Below are 24593 nucleotides of genomic sequence, written 5' to 3'. Positions count from 1 at the left end.
AAGGGAGCTGACTCTTTTGCTGTGCCTCATTAACCTCAATATAGAGAAAAAGAGGGCCAGTGAGGAAATGACACCAGTTTATATTGTAAGTGTATACCTACAAAAAAAAACCTTCTTTGACTGACATTTACCAACATTAATTAAGCAAGCTTAATTAACTTGAGGTCATGCTTAATGTTGTGGTCCTGGCTCCACCAGGGAGCCAGGATGGGCCCGGCCCACCCAACAACACATAGGCTGAGTGATGGAGTTAATCCCAACCGTACTGATATTCAGTACAACAGCACAACCACAAGTGTGGGATTGCGTTAATAATAATAGTTCTGTAAACAAGAAATTAATATTGAATAAGTGATATTTTGGACAATATGGCCAATCATTATACATAGACTTTTTCGATGGAATAAAAACATGTGTTCTATTCCCTTCTAGCAGGTTTCATTCATTTGGTTTGATAGCATGCAATATTGTTAGCATATTGCTTATCAAATCAAATCAAATTTATTTGTACAGCGCTTTTAACAATAAACATTGTCGGAAAGCAGCTTTACAGAATTTGAACGACTTAAAACATGAGCTAATTTTGTCCCTAATCTATCCCCAATGAGCAAGCCTGTGGCGATGGTGGCAAGGAAAAACTCCCTCAGACGACATGAGGAAGAAACCTCGAGAGGAACCAGACTCAAAAGGGAACCCATCCTCATTTGGGCAACAACAGACAGCCTGACTATAATATTAACAGTTTTAACAGGTCCTCATGGGGCCGTCCTTCACAGGAGTGGGGCGATAAAACTCCGACCAGACACAGGGCACCAGGATGGATCAAGCAGGTCCGAGGGGCAGAAGAGGCCAGCATCTCAATCCCAGGACCAACATGTAACTCAGAGGGACAGATGGGGGGGGGGGGGGGGGGAGAGAGAGAGAGAGAGAGAGAGAGAGAAAGAAAACACGTTGTTAGGTATGCCCTAAAAATGACAAGTATTAAATCTGTGTGGTAGGCTCACAGAGACGAGAGTCTTTACATCAGGCATAACACACAATGGCATGTTAATATGGTAAACTATATCATGACCTGCTCTGGCTGGATGCTTGATTGGGCGATGGGAGCACACTCCTCAGCAATGATGAGATGCAGATGGGACCCTTAGGGCTGGCCAAGACAATTCAGTTACATTTCACCGGGTCTGGGACATGCGACAGAAAGTCTGACGGCCGATTCCCTGCAGGCTACGATAGCCAGTCGAGGTGTCCACCGTCTCCACCAAAAGATTTCCTGTTGACTCCATGTAACTCAGAGGGACAGATTTGGGCTGGGGGGGAGAGAAAGAAAACACAGGTGGTTAGGTATGCCCAATGTCACCTGAATAAGTAGGAACAGTATACATATTGCACCGAGTACAAGCAGGGACTCCAGCAACTAACTATGACAGCATAACTAAAAGGAGAGAGCCAGAAGGTAACACAGGCATGAGGGAGCCCCGGGACATAAAGCAGCCAGCCACTACACCGTCAACAAACTCGAGTGAGCAAGCGAGTGGGGACTGACAGCATCCATACATCCCAGTTTACCAAAACACTATGTCTGAGGATCCTCCAGATCTACTCCTTTACCTCATAAACACCATTAACAAAAGGCTTATCCTACGTGTATTGCATCACTCTACCCAACGGAGAATGAGCATTGAATATGGTTTATGGTTGTCAAGACAACATGACGTCACACATCGGAAATGTAAAACTTCCACGCTAGCGAGCGACTGTGACAATTTGTCAACAAACATGGCCGCCAGGTTTGTTTCGTTAAATACAGAAGATTTTGAGAGAATTTTGAAAGAGAAAGATGTGTTGAACACCTGAAAGGAATGTGTATGTACGTACGTATAATTATAATAATATTGGCTGGCTTTTTTTCATGGTATATCAGATATATTCCATTCAGCTAGCATGATATTAAATGAGTCAAAGATGAGTTTAGTATCCTGTTAGCTGAAAGGAATATATCTGATATACCATGAAAAAAGCCAGCCAATATTATTTAAATGTTCTGTTAATTTTTGCTGTGCAAGCAGAAATCGATCCCAAAGTAGCCAGCTCACACTGATTTCTACTACATTCCCATTAAAGGTGCTTCAGGTAAAATTGGCGTCCCTTTTTCCTTTTCATCGTCATCTGACCAGGTTTTATATTTTAAGTATTTCAAAAGTTATATTCCTGAAAAGTATCATTTTGCATGTCTGCTGATGATGATACTCATACTACTGTAGTAACTGGGTGGAACTAGGAAGTGGAGTTTTACATAACAAACAGAGTGATAGGGTCAGTGAAATGTGAAACATCCCAGTGCTGTTATTGGGAAATATCAGCACTCTTTGAACGCCGCTTGGCCAATCAAATTAGTGAACTGGAAATAACTGTTGTATAAATGTAACTATAAATCGACAAAATATATATGTTATTTACCAGCTGGGAGGTCCGTATCGTGAAATACCGTGACCGAGGTCTTGAAAGTGCTGAGCGAGGCCCTCTGGGCCGAGGTCAGTATTCAAGGCCGAGGTCACGGTATTTCACCATACGGGCCGACCTTAAGCTGGTAAATAATATATTTATTTTTTTCTTTACCAAATTCGAACAGAAAACGAGAGCGCCCGAAAGGGAAAACCGAGCCGAGCCGCCATTTTGAATCCTCATTCACGGCTGTAATGCAAATGGCTTCCTCCTCGGTATACAAGTGCACTTCCATGGCGGGAAAAAAACTACATTTTGCCGCCTATGTAGTCCCCTATTTATACAAAATTGAGTCATTCAGGATTCAGCCATGTTTTTGCTCAGCGTTAGCAACAGTTACAGGTTTTTAGCTTTCTCCTGAAATGTTTTCTTTTATTTCTCTTCCTCAGGGTAGTAAAACTCGCTTTCGCTGTGAACACTGTCGTTATCGCTATCCATGCTGTAAAATTAATGCTATTCTCCTGAGAAATGCTGGCAAAAATTTACAAGATTTTTGATAATCTTATAAATAAATCTTATTAAAAAAAAGATAAATGTTAACAAAAAATGCTACTATGTTTGTTGTTTTTGTGAACGAGTGAGTCGCCAGAGGTCCATAACCGGGGTCCGTATCATAGGAGACGGACCTGCTCGCCAGCCAATCAGAGCACAGGATTTGATGGAAACCGGACTGCGAAAAAAATAAACACTGATTTTTTTTTCATTAAAAAAAACTTAATTGTTTACAATTTGCATCAGGGCAGTAATCAGCTTCAGGGTCATAATAGTGACTTCATACTATCACACCACTCCACTGTTGATTATTTTTCTACAACAGCACACCCCAGGTGTTTTATACAGTACTTTACTGATAATGGAGGATCAACTGTGAAACTGAACTCAAGCAGAAATTTCATTTCGCTGTCATTTTCATTTAGGGCATACAAACTTTTGCATTCAGTGAGACACGTCACTCTAGAAAGATCAACATAATCTGGTTTTGAGTGTTTCATTTTATTTATTTATTTATCTTTTGCACCATCATTTTATTTGCAGTTGCTACACTGACATCATACAACCTCTGATGATGTAAATACTGTAATAATTATTCACACATCCAATATTTTCCGAAATCTTTTAAGTCAGCAAGCTAACATGTCAAGAGAACATAAGATAACTTCACTGTAAAAAATAGAATTACGCTTTGTTCAAGTAATTCCATATTCACAATTGAATGGACAAGAAAATATGAATAATTATTAACGAACAGAAAAATCCACATCAAACTGATAGGGTGCACCTCAATGATGTGTAAATATGCAATAGTGAATAATCTGAATTGAAAATACATAATTGCCACAGGTGTTTATTCAGCGCATGCTCTTAATGACCAAGACACGGGGTTTCCGCTCCCAAATGCAAGGGCTGGGCAATGTGGTTCTCTCTCCAGTTGAAGTTCATGTTGTCATGGCTCAGGTGGATAAGGTGCCATACCATAAATCCGGGGACCCGGGTTCGATTCTGACCTGAGATCATTTCCCTCTCTCTCCTGCTCATTTCCTGTCTCTACACTGTCCTATCCAAATAAAGGTGAAAAAAGCCCCAAAAAATATCTAAAAAAAAAAATTGTGATAACCTCAAATGCCTTTTTGTACTACTGTGAATGCCACTGTTCAGCAAAAAGAGAAATCTATGTTGGCAGAATGAGGAATTGAAAATTGACTTAATTAAGAATTCTTAATAAAGATAAGTGTTATCATAGTTTGGATTATCATGGGCACATCATTGGCAAAACATAAAATTCTTAATGCAGACGGTTGCCTTGAAATTTAAAGTATTCTCAACTATTCTTTTTTTACAGTGTTGACAGAACATCTGATAAAACCTTACCTTTGCAATCAAAACCTCTTTTAAGAACTGGTGTAAAGGCCGTTGTTTTTTTGCCAGTTCATATCCAGGGTCAAAGACTCATACTCCAGAATACAGCCCTAAAGATAAAACGCTACGCCTGGTTGTTCCTGTGATGGATATAAAAAGGAAGGTTGCGGGGTTTTGTTCCAGATATCATCTTAGAGGCGAGGTACGGCTCTCAGCACAGGAAGCAGCGGCGGAGTCGCACGGCCTTCACCGCTCAGCAGCTGGAGGCGCTGGAGAAAACCTTCCAGAAAACACACTACCCTGATGTAGTGATGAGGGAACGGCTGGCAATGTGCACCAACCTGCCCGAGGCTCGAGTACAGGTGAACACACACACAGCACTGGACTAAATTTAGAGCAAGATTACTGTCCAAAGCACCGTGGCACCATGTACTGTTGTTTAATGTAATCCATTGTGTGGTGAAATCTTTCAGCTGCTGTTTCAACCTTTGTGGTTAAAACTGATACGTTTTGAGAAAAAAAAAATTAAGAAAGCATAAATCCACCTGAACTGTGTTCTGGATTCCTGGAATAAACAATCAAAACTAGCAAGTGTGTTGACCCACTGACCGCAAAAACCTCTTTATAAAAGTTGGTGGGAATCATTTATTAAGTCAGAGGAGTAGTAATTATTTACAACCCCAAATTCCAAAAAAGTTGGGACATTGTGTAAACTATAAATAAAAACAATGTGATGATTTGCAAATCACGCACTGCAAAAAATGGCCATTCAAAAATAAGAAATAAAAGATTAAAACAAAGCATATTTGCTTGAATCAGGTGAAAAAGATCTGCCAATGGAACTAGTCAAATTTGACTTGGTAAGATTTCTTAAAGTAAGATGAAAAATCTAACCTGTTTTTAGATGAAATAATTCCAAAATAAGATTGGGGAACTTATTATGCGAGATCTGATTAACTCAAAATAATCAAAATAGTTCTTATAACAAGATCGTACTTCTTACATTTAGCCATTCAAGTCATTTTTATTTATTTCATTTTAAGGGTATTTCACTTAAATTCATGACAAAGTCTTAGCAGTAAAAACTGAATTTAAGATAAATATACTAATATTAGGATTGTTAAATTCTACAACTAAGCATTGCTAGCTTAAAAGATTCTCCTTTTGTGACCTGTAATTAGTAAAATACTCTAGATATGAGACCAGAGACTATCTTGAATCAAGTTGACGACACGTGTAGCATTGCAACAAGTTTATTTATTTTTCCCATTTCAACATTCAAACATTAAAACATCTCTTAAAGTGCCATTCCACCATTGGATGTATTCTTTGGCATAAAATACAATATATTTTATGACAACATGACTAGACAGAGAAATCTTTTAGCTTCAAAATGATATATCAAACATAATTTTTTGACAACGACAAGTATATTAATTTTGCGACCAAAGTCACCTACCCTTTTAATTTCCGCGCGGTAGTGAAACATGATGTCATCGGCAGGTTCCCCTTCTTGTGTACCACGTCACGTGTGACGTGGCACAGATTATCAGCAACGGCGGATAGAACGTGATTTCCACTTGTCGATTGCTGTGCCGATATTCACCATCGACCGTCTCCTTTGGGCATCACTTGCTATTTTCCTTCGCTTCTTTTCCGAAGCTGACAATCGCGTTCTATCCGCCATTGCTGATAATCTGTGCCACGTCACACGTGATGTGGTACACAAGAAGGGGAACCTGCCGATGACATCACGTTTCACTACCGCGTGGAAATTAAAAGGGTAGGTGACTTTGGTTGCAAAATTAATATACTTGACGTTGTCAAAAAATTATGTTTGATATATCATCTCATCTCATTATCTCCAGCCGCTTTATCCTTCTACAGGGTCGCGGGCAAGCTGGAGCCTATCCCAGCTGACTACGGGCGAAAGGCAGGGTACACCCTGGACAAGTCGCCAGGTCATCACAGGGCTGACACGTAGACACAGACAACCATTCACACCTACGCTCAATTTAGAGTCACCAGTTAACCTAACCTGCATGTCTTTGGACTGTGGGGGAAACCGGAGCAAACCCACGCGGACACGGGGAAAACATGCAAACTCTGCACAGAAAGGCCCTCGCCGGCCCCGGGGCTCGAACCCAGGACCTTCTTGCTGTGAGGCGACAGCGCTAACCACTACACCACCGTGCCGCCCTGTTTGATATATCATTTTGAAGCTAAAAGATTTCTCTGTCTAGTCATGTTGTCATAAAATATATTGTATTTTATGCCAAAAAAATACATCCAATGGTGGAATGGCACTTTAAGATTCCACTTCCCCAGGCACCAAAAATAAAATAAATAAATAAATAAATAAGGTCTACGCATTTTGACTTAGTGCTTACACAACGCCAAAACAACAGTGCAGTGTACAAGGGGTTTACAAGATCAGGCACAAAAAAAAACACTGAACTTAACTCACAGCATTCCAAAAAGCCCTCACTAAAACGTCCTCCACTCACTCATAGCCTTTTTGAAGGCACTTGTCTGGTCTAGAGTCTGTAGAGCATCTAGAAGGAGCTCACTCTGAATGACTGAGAAAACAGTCGCAGTAAACTTAGGATCTGTAAGGTGGAGTTGAATTGTAATGAAAGATTCAAAGATTTCAGTAAAGTTCATTTATTCCCAAAACAAGCATACTTTGTTTTTTTTTCTTGAAACAAGATGAACCGCATTTGACAAATGTCCAAAATGTACTTACTTGTTTTAAAAAAAACTTGTTTTATTTTCAAAGGTGCTCCAAATAAGACTTTTTCAAGACATTTTGTCTATACAAGATTTTCAAGATGGACTGTCTAAAAACTAGCCTTTCTAGCTAAATGAGGTTTTGCTTGTTGGGCAATTATGTCTTATAATAAGGGTGGTTAGATGTTTTGACTTGAAAATAGACAAATAAACTTCCTAAGATTTTTATTTTTTGCAGTGTGGAAACCCAGTAATTCATTGAAAGTAGTACAAAGACAGCATATCAAATGTTGAAACTGAGAAATTGTATTGTTTTTTTTGAAAAATATACGCTCATTTTGAATTTGATGTCAGCAACACGTTTCAGAAAAGTTGGGACAGGGGCATGTTTACCACTGTGTCGCATCACCTCTACTTTTATTAACACTCTAAACGTTTGGGAACTGAGGAGACCAATTGCTGTAGTTCTGAAAGAGAAATGTTGTCCCATTCTTGCCTGATATACAATTTCAGTTGCTCAACAGTTCGGGGTCTCACATCTTTGTCGTATTTTGTGCTTCATAGCGCGCCAAATGTTTTAAACAGGAGACAGGTCTGGATCGCAGGCAGGCCAGTTTAGCACCCGGACTCTCTTGCTATGGAGCCATGCGGTTTTAATATGTGCATAAAGCAGTTTGGCATTATCTTGCTGAAAGAAGGAAGGCCTTCCCTGAAAAAGATTTTGTCTGGATGGCAGCATATTGCTCTGAAATGTGTAGATATCATTCAGCATTAATGATGCCTTCCCAGATGTACAAGCCACCCATGTCATGTGCACTAATGCCCCCTCATATCATCACAGATGTTGGTTTTTGAACTGTGAACTGATAACAAGCCGGATGGTCCCTCTCCTCTTTAGCCAAGAGGACGTGGTGTCCATGATTTCTAAGAAGAATTTCTAGTTTTGATTCGTCAGACCTCGGGACAGTTTTCCACTTCGCCTCAGTCCATCATAAAAGAGCTCGGGCCCAGAGAAGGTGGCAGTGTTTCTGGATATTGTTTATATCTGGTTTTAACTTGCATTTCTGGATGCAGTAATGAAGTGTTTTCACAGACGATGGTTTTCTGAAGTGTTCCTGAGCCCATACAGTGATTTCCACTACAGACACATGTCTGCTTTTAATGCAGTGTCTCCTGAGGGCCTGAAGATCGCAGGCATCTAATGTCAGTTTTCAGCCTTGTTTCTTGCATACAGAGATTTCTCCAGATTCTCTGACTGTTTTAATGATATTATGGACCATAGATGATGTGATCCCCAACTTCTATGCAGTTTTACATTGAGGAATGTTATTCTTAAACTGTTGCACTGTTTGCCCACGCAGTCTTTCACAAAGCAGTGAACCTATCCCCATCTTTACTTTTGAGAGAATCCGCCTCTCCGGGATGCTCTTTTTACCGTATACCCAATCATGTTACTGACCTGTTGCCAATTCACCAAATTATTTTTTTAGCCTTACACAACTGTTTCAGTCTTTTGTTGCCCCTGTCCCAACTCTTTTGAAACGTGCTGCTGACATCAAGTTCAAAATTAGCATATATTTTTCAAAAAACAATAAAATTACTCAGTTTCAACATTTGATATGTTGTCTTTCTACTATTTTCAATGAAATAGAAGGTTTCCATGGTTTGCAAATCATTGCATTCTGTTTTTATTTATAGTTTACACAGCATCCTGACTTTTTTGGAATTGGGGTTGTAAAAAGTTGAACCAGAAATCATGCAACAGGATTTTAGTGGGAATTGAAATTCGTATTGTAAAGTTTGTTCACTCGGCGGCCATCTTGTAACAGTTACTTCCACTCAGACAACAGCACATTCTACAGACCCATCAGTCAGAAACATATCAACCAGATAGCATTTCTAACACAGATTTGAACTCAGTATTAAAATCTGATAAAACTGGTGCAAATAATGTGTTGCTCTATCTACTGAGCATGCTCTGTTCTCCATAACAAATGGAGCAACGCACCCTATATCTGTACATGCATCAGGCCAGGATTTCCATAACATCTTTTCATTTTCAGCAGTGTTTAACACATGGACCTAGTGTTGTAGTCAAAGCTAGGTGTTGTAAACTGAGACCAAGTCATGACCAAGACAAATATTTTGAGGGGTTGAGATCAAGTCAAGATAAAGACCAAGGCAGGGTGAGACCACGTCAAGACCAGGACCAGACCAGTGTGTGTGTGAAGGGGTGGGGGAGGGGTGACAACCATTAACAGGAAGAAAAATTTCAAGTTAGCAATGGGTCACATTACTGGTTGCATTTGAAGCAGCAAGTACAACTCCGATTCCAAAAAAGGTGGGACAAAGTACAAATTGTAAATAAAAACGGAATGCAATGATGTGGAAGTTTCAAAATTCCATATTTTATTCAGAACAGAACATAGATGACATATCAAATGTTTAAACTGAGAAAATGTATCATTTAAAGAGAAAAATTAGGTGATTTTAAATTTCATGACAACAACACATCTCAAAAAAGTTGGGACAAGGCCATGTTTCCCACTGTGAGACATCCCCTTTTCTCTTTACAACAGTCTGTAAATGTCTGGGGACTGAGGAGACAAGTTGCTCAAGTTTAGGGATAGGAATGTTAACCCATTCTTGTCTAATGTAGGATTCTAGTTGCTCAACTGTCTTAGGTCTTTTTTGTCGTATCTTCCATTTTATGATGCGCCAAATGTTTTCTATGGGTGAAAGATCTGGACTGCAGGCTGGCCAGTTCAGTACCCGGACCCTTCTTCTACGCAGCCATGATGCTGTAATTGATGCAGTATGTGGTTTGGCATTGTCATGTTGGAAAATGCAAGGTCTTCCCTGAAAGAGACGTCGTCTGGATGGGAGCATATGTTGCTCTAGAACCTGGATATACCTTTCAGCATTGATGGTGTCTTTCCAGATGTGTAAGCTGCTCATGCCACACGCACTAATGCAACCCCATACCATCAGAGATGCAGGCTTCTGAACTGAGCGCTGATAACAACTTGGGTCGTCCTTCTCCTCTTTAGTCCGAATGACGCGGCGTCCCTGATTTCCATAAAGAACTTCAAATTTTGATTCGTCTGACCACAGAACAGTTTTCCACTTTGCCACAGTCCATTTTAAATGAGCCTTGGCCCAGAGAGGACGTCTGCGCTTCTGGATCATGTTTAGATACGGCTTCTTCTTTGAACTATAGAGTTTTAGCTGGCAACGGCGGATGGCACGGTGAATTGTGTTCACAGATAATGTTCTCTGGAAATATTCCTGAGCCCATTTTGTGATTTCCAATACAGAAGCATGCCTGTATGTGATGCAGTGGCGTCTAAGGGCCCGAAGATCACGGGCACCCAGTATGGTTTTCCGGCCTTGACCCTTACACACAGAGATTCTTCCAGATTCTCTGAATCTTTTGATGATATTATGCACTGTAGATGATGATATGTTCAAACTCTTTGCAATTTTACACTGTCGAACTCCTTTCTGATATTGCTCCACTATTTGTCGGCGCAGAATTAGGGGGATTGGTGATCCTCTTCCCATCTTTACTTCTGAGAGCCGCTGCCACTCCAAGATGCTCTTTTTATACCCAGTCATGTTAATGACCTATTGCCAATTGACCTAACGAGTTGCAATTTGGTCCTCCAGCTGTTCCTTTTTTGTACCTTTAACTTTTCCAGCCTCTTATTGCCCCTGTCCCAACTTTTTTGAGATGTGTTGCTGTCATGAAATTTCAAATGAGCCAATATTTTGCATGAAATTTCAAAATGTCTCACTTTCGACATTTGATATGTTGTCTATGTTCTACTGTGAATACAATATCAGTTTTTGAGATTTGTAAATTATTGCATTCCGTTTTTATTTACAATTTGTAATTTGTCCCAACTTTTTTGGAATCAGGGTTGTATTCCATCCGACTATAGTAAAGATGTTCACAAATAAATCAGACAATGCACAGGTATTTTCCTGAAATCCCCGTAGTTGTGGTCTTGACAGGTCTTGAAATAAAATCCCGAGTCCTTGATGTCTGAGACCAAGACAAGACCAAGTAAAATGCAGTCAATTCCCAGACAAGACCCAGACCTTCAGAAAGTGGTCTTGAGACCAGTCTCAAGTACTACAACACTACAAGAAGCATTAACTCAGCTTCATTGCTTCGTTCTTTGAATCTTTCTCAAGTCTGACTGCTGAAATCTTTGCTACGCCTGCATTAGGATGTGGAAATTACATGTACAGCATATACATATGACGTGTTAAGTGTCCAGGACTTTGTGTCCACGCAGCTGAAGTCGATTCATTCTCAAATCGCTGCTTATTTTTCTGTCATAAATTGGTTTGAATTTCAGTCATGTACATATCTAAGCAGACTTGTTGATGTGTCATTATGTGACTTGTTTGATGTATAATATGCTTTTTAACAGATAAGCATATACAAGTATATATTTCTGCTAAACACAGGGTTTTTTTCTGAAAAGAAATGAATATACCATCCTCTGTTTGCTGCTTTACATCAGGGTGTAAAACTCCAAAAGAAAGATCATTATCGAGATCAAAAATCTTTGACAGAGAACATGCCACATTTACGACAATAATTTCCATCATTATCGTCCCTCCTCTGCTAGGTTTGGTTTAAGAACAGACGAGCGAAGTTCCGTAAGAAGCAGCGCAGTCTGCAGAAAGAGCAGCTCCAGAAGCAGAAGGAGGCGGAGTCAGAAAGAAACCAGGAAACGGAGAAAAAAGATGAAACGCCACCCATAAGAACACCTCAAACTCCACCTTCACCTTCAGACAGGACTCGAGCCACACTTCCGCCTCCAGATGAGCTAAATGAAGAAGTGAATGTTACGTCACCTGAGCACTCGGGGGTGGAGTCAGGAGCAGAGGATTTGACTGACAGAGAGGACGAGCCCCTGTTATTAGGAGAGGAGGAAAAAGGGGCGGGGTCAGCATTGACAGGTGGCACAACACCACCATGCAAACCACTTAGTCCAAAATCAGGTAACTCACTCAGATAGGGCATGTGAACTACGGGGCATTAAGTCGTACATTGATTGGGGTAGAAGAGGAAAGGGGGTGGGCCATGGTAAACCACAGCTCTCCAATGACAACTGTTTCTGCCATGAGGCTTGCTCTGATTGGCTGAGACAAAAAGGAGAGGCTAAGAAACTGTATCTGCGTATTAAATAAAGCTTTCAGGCATAATGGCAATATATAAATGTGATATTTATCCCACAGCATTGTTGGGTTGTCAATTTTGTTTGGTCTGAAGGTTCTATATTATTTATACAGTAAGGATATGTTTATTTATCATTTATGGAAGGAGTCTCCACACTGTAAAAAAAGAATAGTTGAGAATACTTGAAATTTCAAGGCAACAGTCTGCATTAAGAATTTTATGTTTTGCCAATGATGTGCCCATGATAATCCAAACTATGATAAAACTGTTATCTTTATTAAGAATTCTTAATTAAGTACATTTTCAATTCCTCATTCTGCCAACATAGATTTCTCTTTTTGCTGAACAGTGGCATTCACAGTAGTGCAAAATTGAGGTTATCAGACTTTTTGGGGGGGCTTTTTTCACCTTTATTTGGATAGGACAGCGTAGAGACAGGAAATGAGCAGGACAGGGAAGGATCGGGAAATGACCTCGGGTCGGAATCGAACCCAGGTCCCCAGATTTATGGTATGGCGCCTTATCCACCTGAGCCACGACGCCATACCCATGATGTGGGTTTTAAAAACTTTATTTCAATATTGAAGTTTTGTAATTGTGTAGAACAATGAAAAAAGGCATGTATAGTTTACTGATAAATTATGATAACCTCGGGGGCGTCGTGGCTCAGGTGGATAAGGCGCCATACCATAAATCCGGGGACCCGGGTTCCGACCCGAGGTCATTTCCCGATCCCTCCCCGTCTCTCTCTCTCCTGCTCATTTCCTGTCTCTATGCTGTCCTATCCAAATAGAGGTGAAAGAAGCCCCAAAAAAATCTAAAAAAAAAAAAAATTGTGATAACCTCAATTGCCTTTTTGCACTACTGTGAATGCCACTGTTCAGCAAAAAGAGAAATCCATGTTGGCAGAATGAGGAATTGAAAATTGACTTAATTAAGAATTCTTAATAAAGATAACAGTTTTATCATAGTTTGGATTATCATGGGCACATCGTTGGCAAAACATAAAATTCTTAATGCAGACGGTTGCCTTGAAATTTAAAGTATTCTCAACTATTTTTTTTACAGTGCAGTGTCAGTACTTTGTAACAGTCAGTAAGATTTCTACCACGGGAGAGTCTTCAGGACAGCGGAGTTTCTTGGTAACATGACAAGCAGAGATTTGTTTGTTTGTTTGTTTGTTTGTTTGTTCATTTGTTTTGTTAATTAAGTAACATCAAAAGAGGAAAAAAACACAAGGTGGTGAAGGAATGACTGCTTATCGCTGCTTTAACATAAGTGAGAACAGGAGCTACCTTTTTCATGGACATTCTACAACAATAAATGCAGCTATAAATAGATAAAAAGGACATGTCTTTATTGCTCTTTAATAAATTGGAGACCTGTGCAGGCCTTTGTCTGATTGGGAGATACATCGGTGCCAGGATTCAAAGCAGTCTATTCCTTTCCTGGACAGCGCTCTAGACCGCTCAGCCACGGATGATTACATCACAAACTGAGGTCATGTAACATGGCACTTACATAGTCAGTACTCAGCGATGCCACACCACGACTGTGGAATCGCTACCTGAGGCTGGCACGCCAATTACATTCTTAAACACGCTCAAACTCGGTTAAGCATACACATACAGACAGGTGCCTCTATACGGTAGGCTTCAGCCAAAGGCTGAGCCAATAATCCATTTTAATCACTGGTGAACTGCTGTATTGTAAGAGGAATAAGAAAAATAGATAGAGCCCATGACTAAAGTCACAGTGATTTGTGCTAGCTGTTACAAACCGGGACGTCTGGTAACTGTACACTATGGATCCGGAACGGTAAGAGATAGAGAATGATGCTAAGTGAGGAAAAGTTCCGTCCTGCTGCCCTGAACAAAATAAAAAACGAGTGTTCTGAGAGCACAATATCCCCCGCTGGCAACTATATCTATGCTGTAAGTGCTTAATACACCCTCATGAAATTGTCAAAGTACAAGTTTAGTAATCAATTCGCATAACTCTGGTAAGCGACTGAATTGAACGAAATTGCAGTATGCGTATTAACGACATATAACAAAGAATTCTGTCAAGTTTTGTGAAATTCCTCCAAAAATTGTGAGAAGAGTTGATTTCAGAACGTGAGTACCCTTCCCAGGTAGAGAGATGATCACCCGAGGCAATAGGCTCCGCTGGTTGGGCCATGTCTGCAGAATGGACGGCACCCGGATGCCGAAGCAACTTCTCTTCGGTGAGTTAGCACAGGGTTCAAGGCCAAGGGGTCGACCGAAGAAATGCTGGAAAGACTGCGTGAAAGACGACCTGAAGGCTTTCAGCTTCGACAAAGACTGGCATGATATTGCCCTTGACAGAAAGCCCTGGTGCTCCAATGTCTGTCAGGGAAAAGCACTCTCAGAACGCAACTTCAAAGATCGCTGGCAGGTCAGATGGGTGAGACGGCATAGAGGGAACCTCAATCATCAAACCTGACGTGGATTATATGCAATGCGACCCTTCCCGGGACAGACGGACAGACAGATGGACGGACATCGCAATGACATAATCCCTCTTCGGGCCTTTCAGCCAGCGGGGGATTAAAAAAAAACTGATTGAAAAAATCATGAAAATTGACAGAGTTATAAGTGATTGAAAAAAATCCAGTTTTTCATGGATCACTCCAGATCAGTGATCCAGATCAGCACCAAAAGTCAGAGCAACATAATTCATCCCAGACGTATTCTTCATGTCAAATTTAGTGATGATTGGTTGAAAACTGAGGCAGAAATAGCATCCTAAAAAATTAGGAGGAGAAGAAGAAGAAGGGGGCGGCACGGTGGTGTAGTGGTTAGCGCTGTCGCCTCACAGCAAGAAGGTCCGGGTTCGAGCCCCGTGGCCGGCGAGGGCCTTTCTGTGCGGAGTTTGCATGTTCTCCCCATGTCCGCGTGGGTTTCCTCCGGGTGCTCCGGTTTCCCCCACAGTCCAAAGACATGCAGGTTAGGTTAACTGGTGACTCTAAATTGAGCGTAGGTGTGAATGTGAGTGTGAATGGTTGTCTGTGTCTATGTGTCAGCCCTGTGATGACCTGGCGACTTGTCCAGGGTGTACCCCGCCTTTCGCCCGTAGTCAGCTGGGATAGGCTCCAGCTTGCCTGCGACCCTGTAGAACAGGATAAAGCAGCTACAGATAATGAGATAATAAGAAGAAAGAAAGATCCTGAGTGAAAATAACAATTTAGGTCAGCGTCAGCACTGCTAGCGCAAATCACGTAAATAATCAACTTTCCAATGGTAACACTCACTTCCTGACACCACTGTATCGCTGATTATTTTCCTATAACCAAATGACACTGTGTGTTTTATTCCTTAGTGCTTAGCAAGTGATCTGACACACAAACACTGAAATGATTTCTTTGTATTCCTTCCAGACTCTCCTCTCGCCTCGCCATCTCTCTCGTCCTCCAGCGTTCTCAGCAGTGGTTTAGTCCAGACCAACTCCTACTCTTCGTCTCCTCTCAGCCTCTTCCGTCTACAGGAGCAGTTTCGCCAGCACATGGCTGCCACGAACAACCTGATGCACTACACACCCTTCGACATGGGCGCACCCTCCTCCTCATCCACCTCGTCTTCTTTAGCTTACCTGGGCATGAACATGAACATGAGTATGAACATGAACATGGCGTCTCCGCTCAGCCCGCTGCAGTGCCAGTCTTATTACCAGTCTCTGTCTCAGCAGGTGTGGAGCAGCTTAAACAGCAAGACGAGCAGCATCGAGAACCTGCGCTTCAGGGCCAAGCAGCATGCAGCCTCACTCGGCTTGGACACGCTGCACAACTGAACCGACCTCAGGACTGACCTCAGAACAGCTGAGATATACATTAAAGCCTGAAATACCAGAAATGAATTGGACTTTAATTAATCCATAAATTATAATGCTGTGTTTATTTAAACAACATGAAACACAAGGAAGAAGGACAAACAAAGAAATGACTTCGCTGGGTTTGTCACCAATGGAAACATTATATCAGATATGCATTTTTGCCGATCCGTACTGAAAAGTGAGACCTCTTAAAGAATCAATGCTAAATAACAGCACTCAAAGTCTCTCTCACGCTGGGATCTGGTTTTCCCAGGCAGTCTCCTGTCCCAGTACTAACCAACTCATTCAGGCGTATAGGTGCAGCGCCAATCTCCGTTTCTATAGCCCTCGGCCTCTCGCCTATACAGCTAGGGTTACAGTGGGGGGCGTGTCCTCTGGTAACCACAAGAGTTTGACTTCCCCATTCACATCTGTATTGCCAGATGGTAGCAGGTACCATTTTTATGATGGTTTTTGGAATGACCCGACCGCGCGTAGAACTCATGATCTCCTGGTCGAGAGGCGAACACGCTAACCACTAGGCCAACTAGCACTACAAATACATTAAAACCAAGCACACAGGTCATCATCCTCTTGGTCCAGATAAAAATGCAGTCCAAAATGATTACCTCTTATACTCATCTCATCATCTGTAGCCGCTTTATCCTGTTCTACAGGGTCGCAGGCAAGCTGGAGCCTATCCCAGCTGACTACGGGCGAAAGGCGGGGTACACCCTGGACAAGTCGCCAGGTCATCACAGGGCTGACACATAGACACAGACAACCATTCACACTCACATTCACACCTACGCTCAATTTAGAGTCACCAGTTAACCTAACCTGCATGTCTTTGGGGGAAACCGGAGCACCCGGAGGAAACCCACGCGGACAACATGCAAACTCTGCACAGAAAGGCCCTCGCCGGCCACGGGGCTCGAACCCGGACCTTCTTGCTGTGAGGCGACAGCGCTAACCACTACACCACCATCCCGCCTCCTCTTATACTAATAAACAAAATATTATGAATATTAAAAACAGATACACAGTACTGTGCAAAAGGCTTCAGCACTGCATGTTTTTTTTCATGCAAACTTTGTTAGATTTCTATTTTATGACTTCTACATTATCAAGTCAAAACATCACAAAAAAAAATTTGAGTCCAAACGTTCATTTGTTTGTTTGTTTTTTCCCAGCACAAAATTAAATGTTACAGAAAAAAAAGTTTGTTATATATCTGAGCAGTATATTCCATAAGCGAGCACTTTTCCGATTAAAAAAGAAAACATAATGAAGGCTGCTGGGATTTGGTGCAAAATTAAGGCGCGAGTGTGACAGTCAAAGTGTCCAGAAGAACTGTCGCTGGTTCTGGAAGATGCTCAGTAAAACCTACAGATCATTTCCGCATAAAACTGCACTCATTTTACCGGAGAGTACTATCTCATCTCCTCTAGCCGCTTTATCCTTCTACAGGGTCGCAGGCAAGCTGGAGCCTATCCCAGCTGACTACGGGCAAAAGGCGGGGTACACCCTGGACAAGTCGCCAGGTCATCACAGGGCTGACACATAGACACAGACAACCATTCACACTCACACCTACGGTCAATTTAGAGTCACCAGTTAACCTAACCTGCATGTCTTTGGACTGTGGGGGAAACCGGAGCACCCGGAGGAAACCCACGCCGACAAGGGGAGAAGATGCAAACTCCACACAGAAAGGCCCTCGCTGGCCCCGGGGCTCGAACCCAGGACCTTCTTGCTGTGAGGCGACAGCGCTAACCACTACACCACCGTGCCGCCCCCCCGGAGAGTACTATTTTTATTTTTTTAAAGCATAGGGTCGTCTCACACCAAATATTGACTTTGTTTCATTTATTTATTCTCCAGCATGTCTTTATATGTGCCTCAGACTTTTGCACAGCACTGTGTACATGTCTCCTGTTGAGTTTTATTTTCGCCCAATTTATTTCGCCACAAGTTGCATGACACCACCCTGTCGTTAATTATTTTCCTAAACAGCACATCCCCAGCTCGAATATTCAATACCTAATGAAAATCTAACTAAAATGCTTTAAAAAAAATTTCAATCAAGGACTCGGTGAGTAATACAGTCAAACATGATCAACTCACTGTATACAGTATCTGATAATATGAGATATGATAATATTTTATTAATATCAATTGCAAACCATAAGTTTGAAAAATAGATATTTACAAATGTACAATTAAAAATCATTGTTACTCTATAAAAATATAATAATCAAAAAATCAAGTCCTATAAATCATTATCCCATGTCTTAACACAGCTAGGTACAAAGCTACTTTGAAATCGCTTAGTCCTGCACTTGAACGTCTGATAGTTGCGTGGGTTCCGGAGATGGTATGAATGTTTTTCGCTGAACTGAGGTGGTAATGCAAGAAAACGTCAGCATTTTCATTCTATAAACATTGTTTATATCCATTGTGTCAAATTGTAGTCACCTGCATGGCCTCATGTCACGATTCAGTGAGCTGTCCTGGTCTCTAATGCACTGCTTCTCAAAACGTTTTACATTCAGGGACCTTTTTAACTGTTAAACAAACTTTCATGGACAAAAGAAATCAAGTTAAAAAAAAAATAATAATAATCACAACCCCTTGCATATGCTTTATAGACTTCTGGGGCTCCCGGAACTGCACTTTAAGAACACTGACTATCACAAATTCTTTCAGACCAACCTACGGCGCACCAAGGCTTCAGAAATGATGTGAAGGTGTCACAGTGTAAATACACCACAGTTTGTTTAGAATGGTCATTGATGCTAAAGGGACTCGCAGCATACAGTATATATCTACACACACTCCGTCCACTTTAATAGGAACTTCTTGTTGATTCTAAGATCCCTGTTCTTGGCTGCAGGAGTGAAACCCAGTATGTTCTTCTGTTTTCTGCTGCATGCTGAGATGCTTTTCTGCTCACCACGGTTGTAAACCGTGATTATATGACTTACTATATCCTTCCTGACCAAAAAAAAAAAAAACTCGAACCAATCTATCCATTTTCCTCTGACCTCTCAACATCGCACCACACCTTCCTGTCAGCCATGGACACATGGAGATCTTGTACCCCAATCCCAGTGTCCCTAGAAATTATGTCAGGGGAGGTGAGTTTTTGAGATTTCCCTAGGCAGTGGCTTGGGCTCCAGCGGAGAAGTTGGGCTATAGCTTCTCCTTCAGTTCAGAAACAGTGCCCAGCGAACATCACTCTCGTCTGTCTATGTCTTACAGAGATGGATGGTAAGTCCTTGTAGATCTCCTCCAGGGTGTCATGAGCGGACCAGTGGATATTTTGCACATGTCGTAGAAGGTTGGTGTAAGTCCCGGCTAGTCTTTGTTGTTGTTTGAGTGTTAGGGTCCATGTATCAGCACCATAAAGGAGGATGGGTTCCACGGCAGATCTGAAAAGATCTATCTTTAGTTTGTTTTCCAGATTAGAGCACCATATTTTGTCAAGAGCATTACAAGTTTTCCAGGCCAGTGCCTTTTGGATCTTGAAGTCCTTATAAGAGTTCATTATAAAGGAGCCAAAGTACTTGAAGTCATCATTTCGCTTGATGTTCTTTCCAGATGGAGATGTCAAGGCTGAGGGATCTGAGGATGTAGAGATGTACAGTACCCCTTCTTGACATTATTGGGCTCTACTGCAAGTTGATTGGCTGTCTGGTTGAAGACCTTGGAAGAGAAGATTGATGATGATTTGCTGAAAATTAATTGTTTGTTGGGAAGAAGAAGAAGAATTGATTGCACTCTGTTCACTGGTTTTGAAAATGTATCAGGTCTTTCCAAGTCAAAGGTCTTGAATCCAGGTGTTACAGTCGAGCCCAACAAGGGAGGCTAATGTTTCAAGGGCATGGAGGAGGAGTTCTGCATCTCTGACACAATTGCTAGATCATCAGCATGGTCAAGGACTGTCAGGTATTGTACAGAGTGCCTCCAATTTCTTCTAGGAAGTATCTGGAGTCCTTTCTCATTGTGCATATCAAGAGATAATCTCAATATAATCTACACTCACCGGCCACTTTCATAGGAACTTGTTCTTGATTGTAAGATTCCTGTTCTTGGCTGCAGGAGTGGAACCCAATGTGGTCTTCTGTTTGCTGTTGCATGCTGAGATGCTTTTCTGCTCACCACATTTGTAAAGAGTGATTATATGAGTTACCATATCCTTCCTGGCAAAAAACCTCAAACTAATCTGTCCATTTCTTCTGACCTCTCTTATCAACAAGGCGTTTGTTTCCACCCACAGAACTGTCGCTCGCTCACTCGATGAAATGTTGTTTGTTTTTCGCACCATTCTGTGTAAACTCTAGAGACCGTTGTGTGTGAAAACCCCAGATCAGCAGTTTCCGAAATACTCAAACCAACAAATACATCTGGCTCAAACCAACACCCATGCCACAGTGAAAGAAAGTCACACTTTGAGCTCAAAGTTTTTCCCGTTCTGATGTTTGAACATTGTGAACATGAACTGAAGCTCTTGATTTGTATCTGCATGATTTTATACATCGTGCTACTGTCAAGGGATTGGCTGATTGCAGAACTGCATCGAACAGAACGTCAGGTGGATGTAGGGGTGGTCCTAATAAAGTGGCTGGTGAGTGTATTAAAAAAAAACTGCTAAAACATTCTGCTGTAATGTTAAATAGATATTGCTGTCTTTTCTCTGGATTGTTTCTGTAAATGTGAATAATTTATCTGTGAATTGCAAGAGAATAAATATTATACCGGTGAAACACATAAGTTTAATTTGTTGGTGTCTACTGAGTGAAGTAATGAATACATCCAAACAGGCTTGTAGTACTCGAGTCTGACTCGTGCCCTAATTTTAAGGACTCATGACTTGACTTGGACTTGAGCACTGACGACTTAGACTTGGACTAGGACTCGTGCATTAACTGCATTCGGACTCGTAAATTGGAGACGAGGACTCAGATTTTTTTCTTTATTTTTGGTAACATGCCATAATTTGGCATAAGATATTTATATCTACATTAATTTTTGGACTAATTTTGTGCAAGAGTGTAACACCTGCGTGCCTTGGCACGTGCATCACACTGCAAAAAAATGGCCTTTCAAAAATAAGAAATAAAAGATTAAAACAAAGCATATTTGCTTGAATCAGGTGAAAAAAATCTGCCAATGGAACTAGTCAAATTTGACTTGGTAAGATTTCTTAAAGTAAGATGAAAACTCTAACCTGTTTTTAGATGAAATAATTCCAAAATAAGATTGGGGAACTTATTATGTGAGATCTGATTAACTCAAAATAATCAAAATAGTTCTTATAACAAGATCGTACTTCTTACATTTAGCCATTCAAGTCATTTTTATTTATTTCATTTTAAGGGTATTTCACTTAAATTCATGACAAAGTCTGAGCAGTAAAAACTGAATTTAAGATAAATACACTAATATTAGGATTGTTAAATTCTACAACTAAGCATTGCTAGCTTAAAAAATTCTCCTTTTGTGACCTGTAATTAGTAAAATACTCTAGATATGAGACCAGAGACTATCTTGAATCAAGTTGACGACACGTGTAGCATTGCAACAAGTTTATTTTTTTTTCCCATTTCAACATTCAAACATTAAAACATCTCTTAAGATTCCACTTCCCCAGGACCTCAGGCACCAAAAAAAATAATAATAATAATTTTTAAAAAAGTCTACGCATTTTGACTTATAGTGCTTACACAACGCCAAAGCAACAGTGCATTTTGGGGGCACTGACTATTCATGTGTACGAAGGGTTTACAAGATCAGGCACAAAAAAAAAAAAAAAAACACTGAACTTAACTCACAGCATTCCAAAAAGCCCTCACTAAAACGCCCTCCACTCACTCATAGCCTTTTTGAAGGCACTTGTCTGGTCTAGAGTCTGTAGAGCATCTAGAAGGAGCTCACTCTGAATGACTGAGAAAACAGTCGCAGTAAACTGAGGATCTGTAAGGTGGAGTTGAATTGTAATGAAAGATTCAAAGATTTCAGTAAAGTTCATTTATTCCCAAAACAAGCATACTTTCTTTTTTTTTCTTGAAACAAGATGAACCGCATTTGACAAATGTCCAAAATGTACTTACTTGTTTTAAAAAAAACTTGGTTTATTTTCAAAGGTGCTCCAAATACGACTTTTTCAAGACATTTTGTCTATACAAGATTTTCAAGATGGACTGTCTAAAAACTAGCCTTTCTAGTTAAATGAGGTTTTGCTTGTTGGGCAATTATGTCTTATAATAAGGGTGGCTAGATGTTTTGACTTGAAAATAGGCAAATAAACTTCCTAAGATTTTTATTTTTTGCAGTGCAGATAGACTCTCGGACACGCTCCGGACAGTGCACGCACCAAGCGGACTCTCACGCGCACCGTAAACGACTCACACCTGCACAGGATTAAGGCGCAATCAGTGCGCCGATATAAAAACTGTGAAAACACACTTACTTTGCGAAGTATTGAGTTGCATCACTGACATGTTACCAAGCCTTATTTCCTTGTTTGGTTTCCTGATCCCTGATTTCCTGTTTCTCGTCTTTGATTCTGCCGAGTCTACGATAGCCTGTTTGTGTCTCGCTCGACCTGTCGCCTGTTTCACTGCTTTATGATTTTACCTGCCGTTCTGGATTGTTTACCGTCTTCACTTGTATTAATAAACACACCTTCTGCACTTACATCCGTCTCCCAGCCGTCTCTGACAGAATACTTCACACTCCCTGATAAAGAGACGTACATTCACCTGTTCATACGGCATGTTCAGGAACAAACTAATGTTAATGGCGCTGAAACAGCTACTGTCAAATGGTGCAGTTGAAGTTTTGTTCTCGGACTCGATTCAAATTTTTTTTTAATGATTTGGACTTGACTCAGACTTGAACACTGGGGACTCGAGACTGGACTCGAACTCGAGGTTTATTGACTCAGCTACAACACTGCATCCAACTGTTGATTGTTTTCCTATAACAGCATGGTGTATACAAATTGATTTATTCCTCTTATACCACTGCTAAAAGATTTACCAAAGACAAGACTACAAACTATTTCATTTATTTATGAACTTTATATCAATGTGCTTTATATCTGTTAATAAGAATATCTGTGAGACAAGACATGGTCTATTTAAATAATATTGGCTGGCTTTTTTTCGTGGTCTATCAGATGTATTTCATTCAGCGAGCATGATACTGAACGAGTTGAAGACGAGTAGCTGAATGGAATATATCTGATAGACCACGAAAAAAAGCCAGCCAACATTATTATCTCATCTCATCTCATTATCTCTAGCCGCTTTATCCTTCTACAGGGTCGCAGGCAAGCTGGAGCCTATCCCAGCTGACTATGGGCAAAAGGCGGGGTACACCCTGGACAAGTCGCCAGGTCATCACAGGGCTGACACATAGACACAGACAACCATTCACACCTACGCTCAATTTAGAGTCACCAGTTAACCTAACCTGCATGTCTTTGGGGGAAACCGGAGCACCCGGAGGAAACCCACGCGGACACGGGGAGAACATGCAAACTCCGCACAGGAAGGCCCTCGCCGGCCCCGGGGCTCGAACCCAGGACCTTCTTGCTGTGAGGCGACAGCGCTAACCACTACACCACCGTGCCGCCCATTATTATTATTATTATTATCCATGCACATTCCTTTCAGGCGTTCAACGCGTCTTTCTCTTTCAAAATTCTCTCAAAATCTTCCGTATTTAACGAAGCAAACCTGGCAGCCATGTTTGTTTACAAATTGTCACAGTTGCTCGCTAGCACAGGAGTTTTACATCTCCGACGTGTGACATCATGTTGGCTTGACAACCATGCAATATCATAAACCATATTCAATGCTCATCCTTGATTGGTTAGAGTGACATAGTGCACATAGGATAAGCAATATTCTAACAATATTGCATGCTATCAAACCAAATGAATGAAACCTGCTAGAAGGGAATAGAACACGCTTTTATTCCATGGAAAAAGTGTCCTGTATGGATAATGAGACAATCATGTATGTACAGCAAAGTGATTTACAAACTGAAGGACATTTATAAAGGAGGTATACTAAGGACGTAAATAAGCAACTAAATCTGAGTGTAATCAATAAACAGGAGAGTTTGTTCGGCTTGGCTGAGAGGGTGGGCGTGGCCCAGAAGAGGCGTGGTTATCAGCAGGGATTCTGTTTGCTCTGAAACTCCACTTATTCCATTAATTATAAAGTAGTGTCTCGTGATGTCTCTCAAAACAAAGATGGTAATGAATTTAAATTCACCTACAAATACATGACATGACCATAAGTTTATGGACACCTGACCACCATCTCCATATATCCTTGTTGAACATCCCGTTCCAGACGTAATCCCCGCTTGATGTTGTAATAAGCTCCACTCTTCTGGGAAGGCTTTCCACTAGATTTTTGGGTGTGGCTGTGGGGATGTGTGTTCATCCACACAT

The 24593-nt window shown here is 41.1% G+C and overlaps 1 protein-coding gene across 1 annotated transcript in view; it reads left to right on the top strand.

Moving 5' to 3' along the window:
• The window catches only part of LOC132884661 (diencephalon/mesencephalon homeobox protein 1-B-like), a 41964-nt gene extending 25865 nt beyond the window's left edge, over nt 1-16099 (top strand). Inside the window, exons 3-5 of the mRNA XM_060918500.1 lie at nt 4546-4724; nt 11736-12111; nt 15690-16099. Coding sequence (XP_060774483.1) covers nt 4546-4724; nt 11736-12111; nt 15690-16099 — 965 coding nt within the window. The remainder of the gene's footprint in view (nt 1-4545; nt 4725-11735; nt 12112-15689) is intronic.
• Nucleotides 16100-24593: the final 8494 nt, after the last annotated feature.

This window comes from Neoarius graeffei, chromosome 4, assembly GCF_027579695.1.
Source record: "Neoarius graeffei isolate fNeoGra1 chromosome 4, fNeoGra1.pri, whole genome shotgun sequence".
NCBI lineage: Eukaryota > Metazoa > Chordata > Actinopteri > Siluriformes > Ariidae > Neoarius > Neoarius graeffei.
This window is presented reverse-complemented; position numbering and strand designations above follow the sequence as displayed.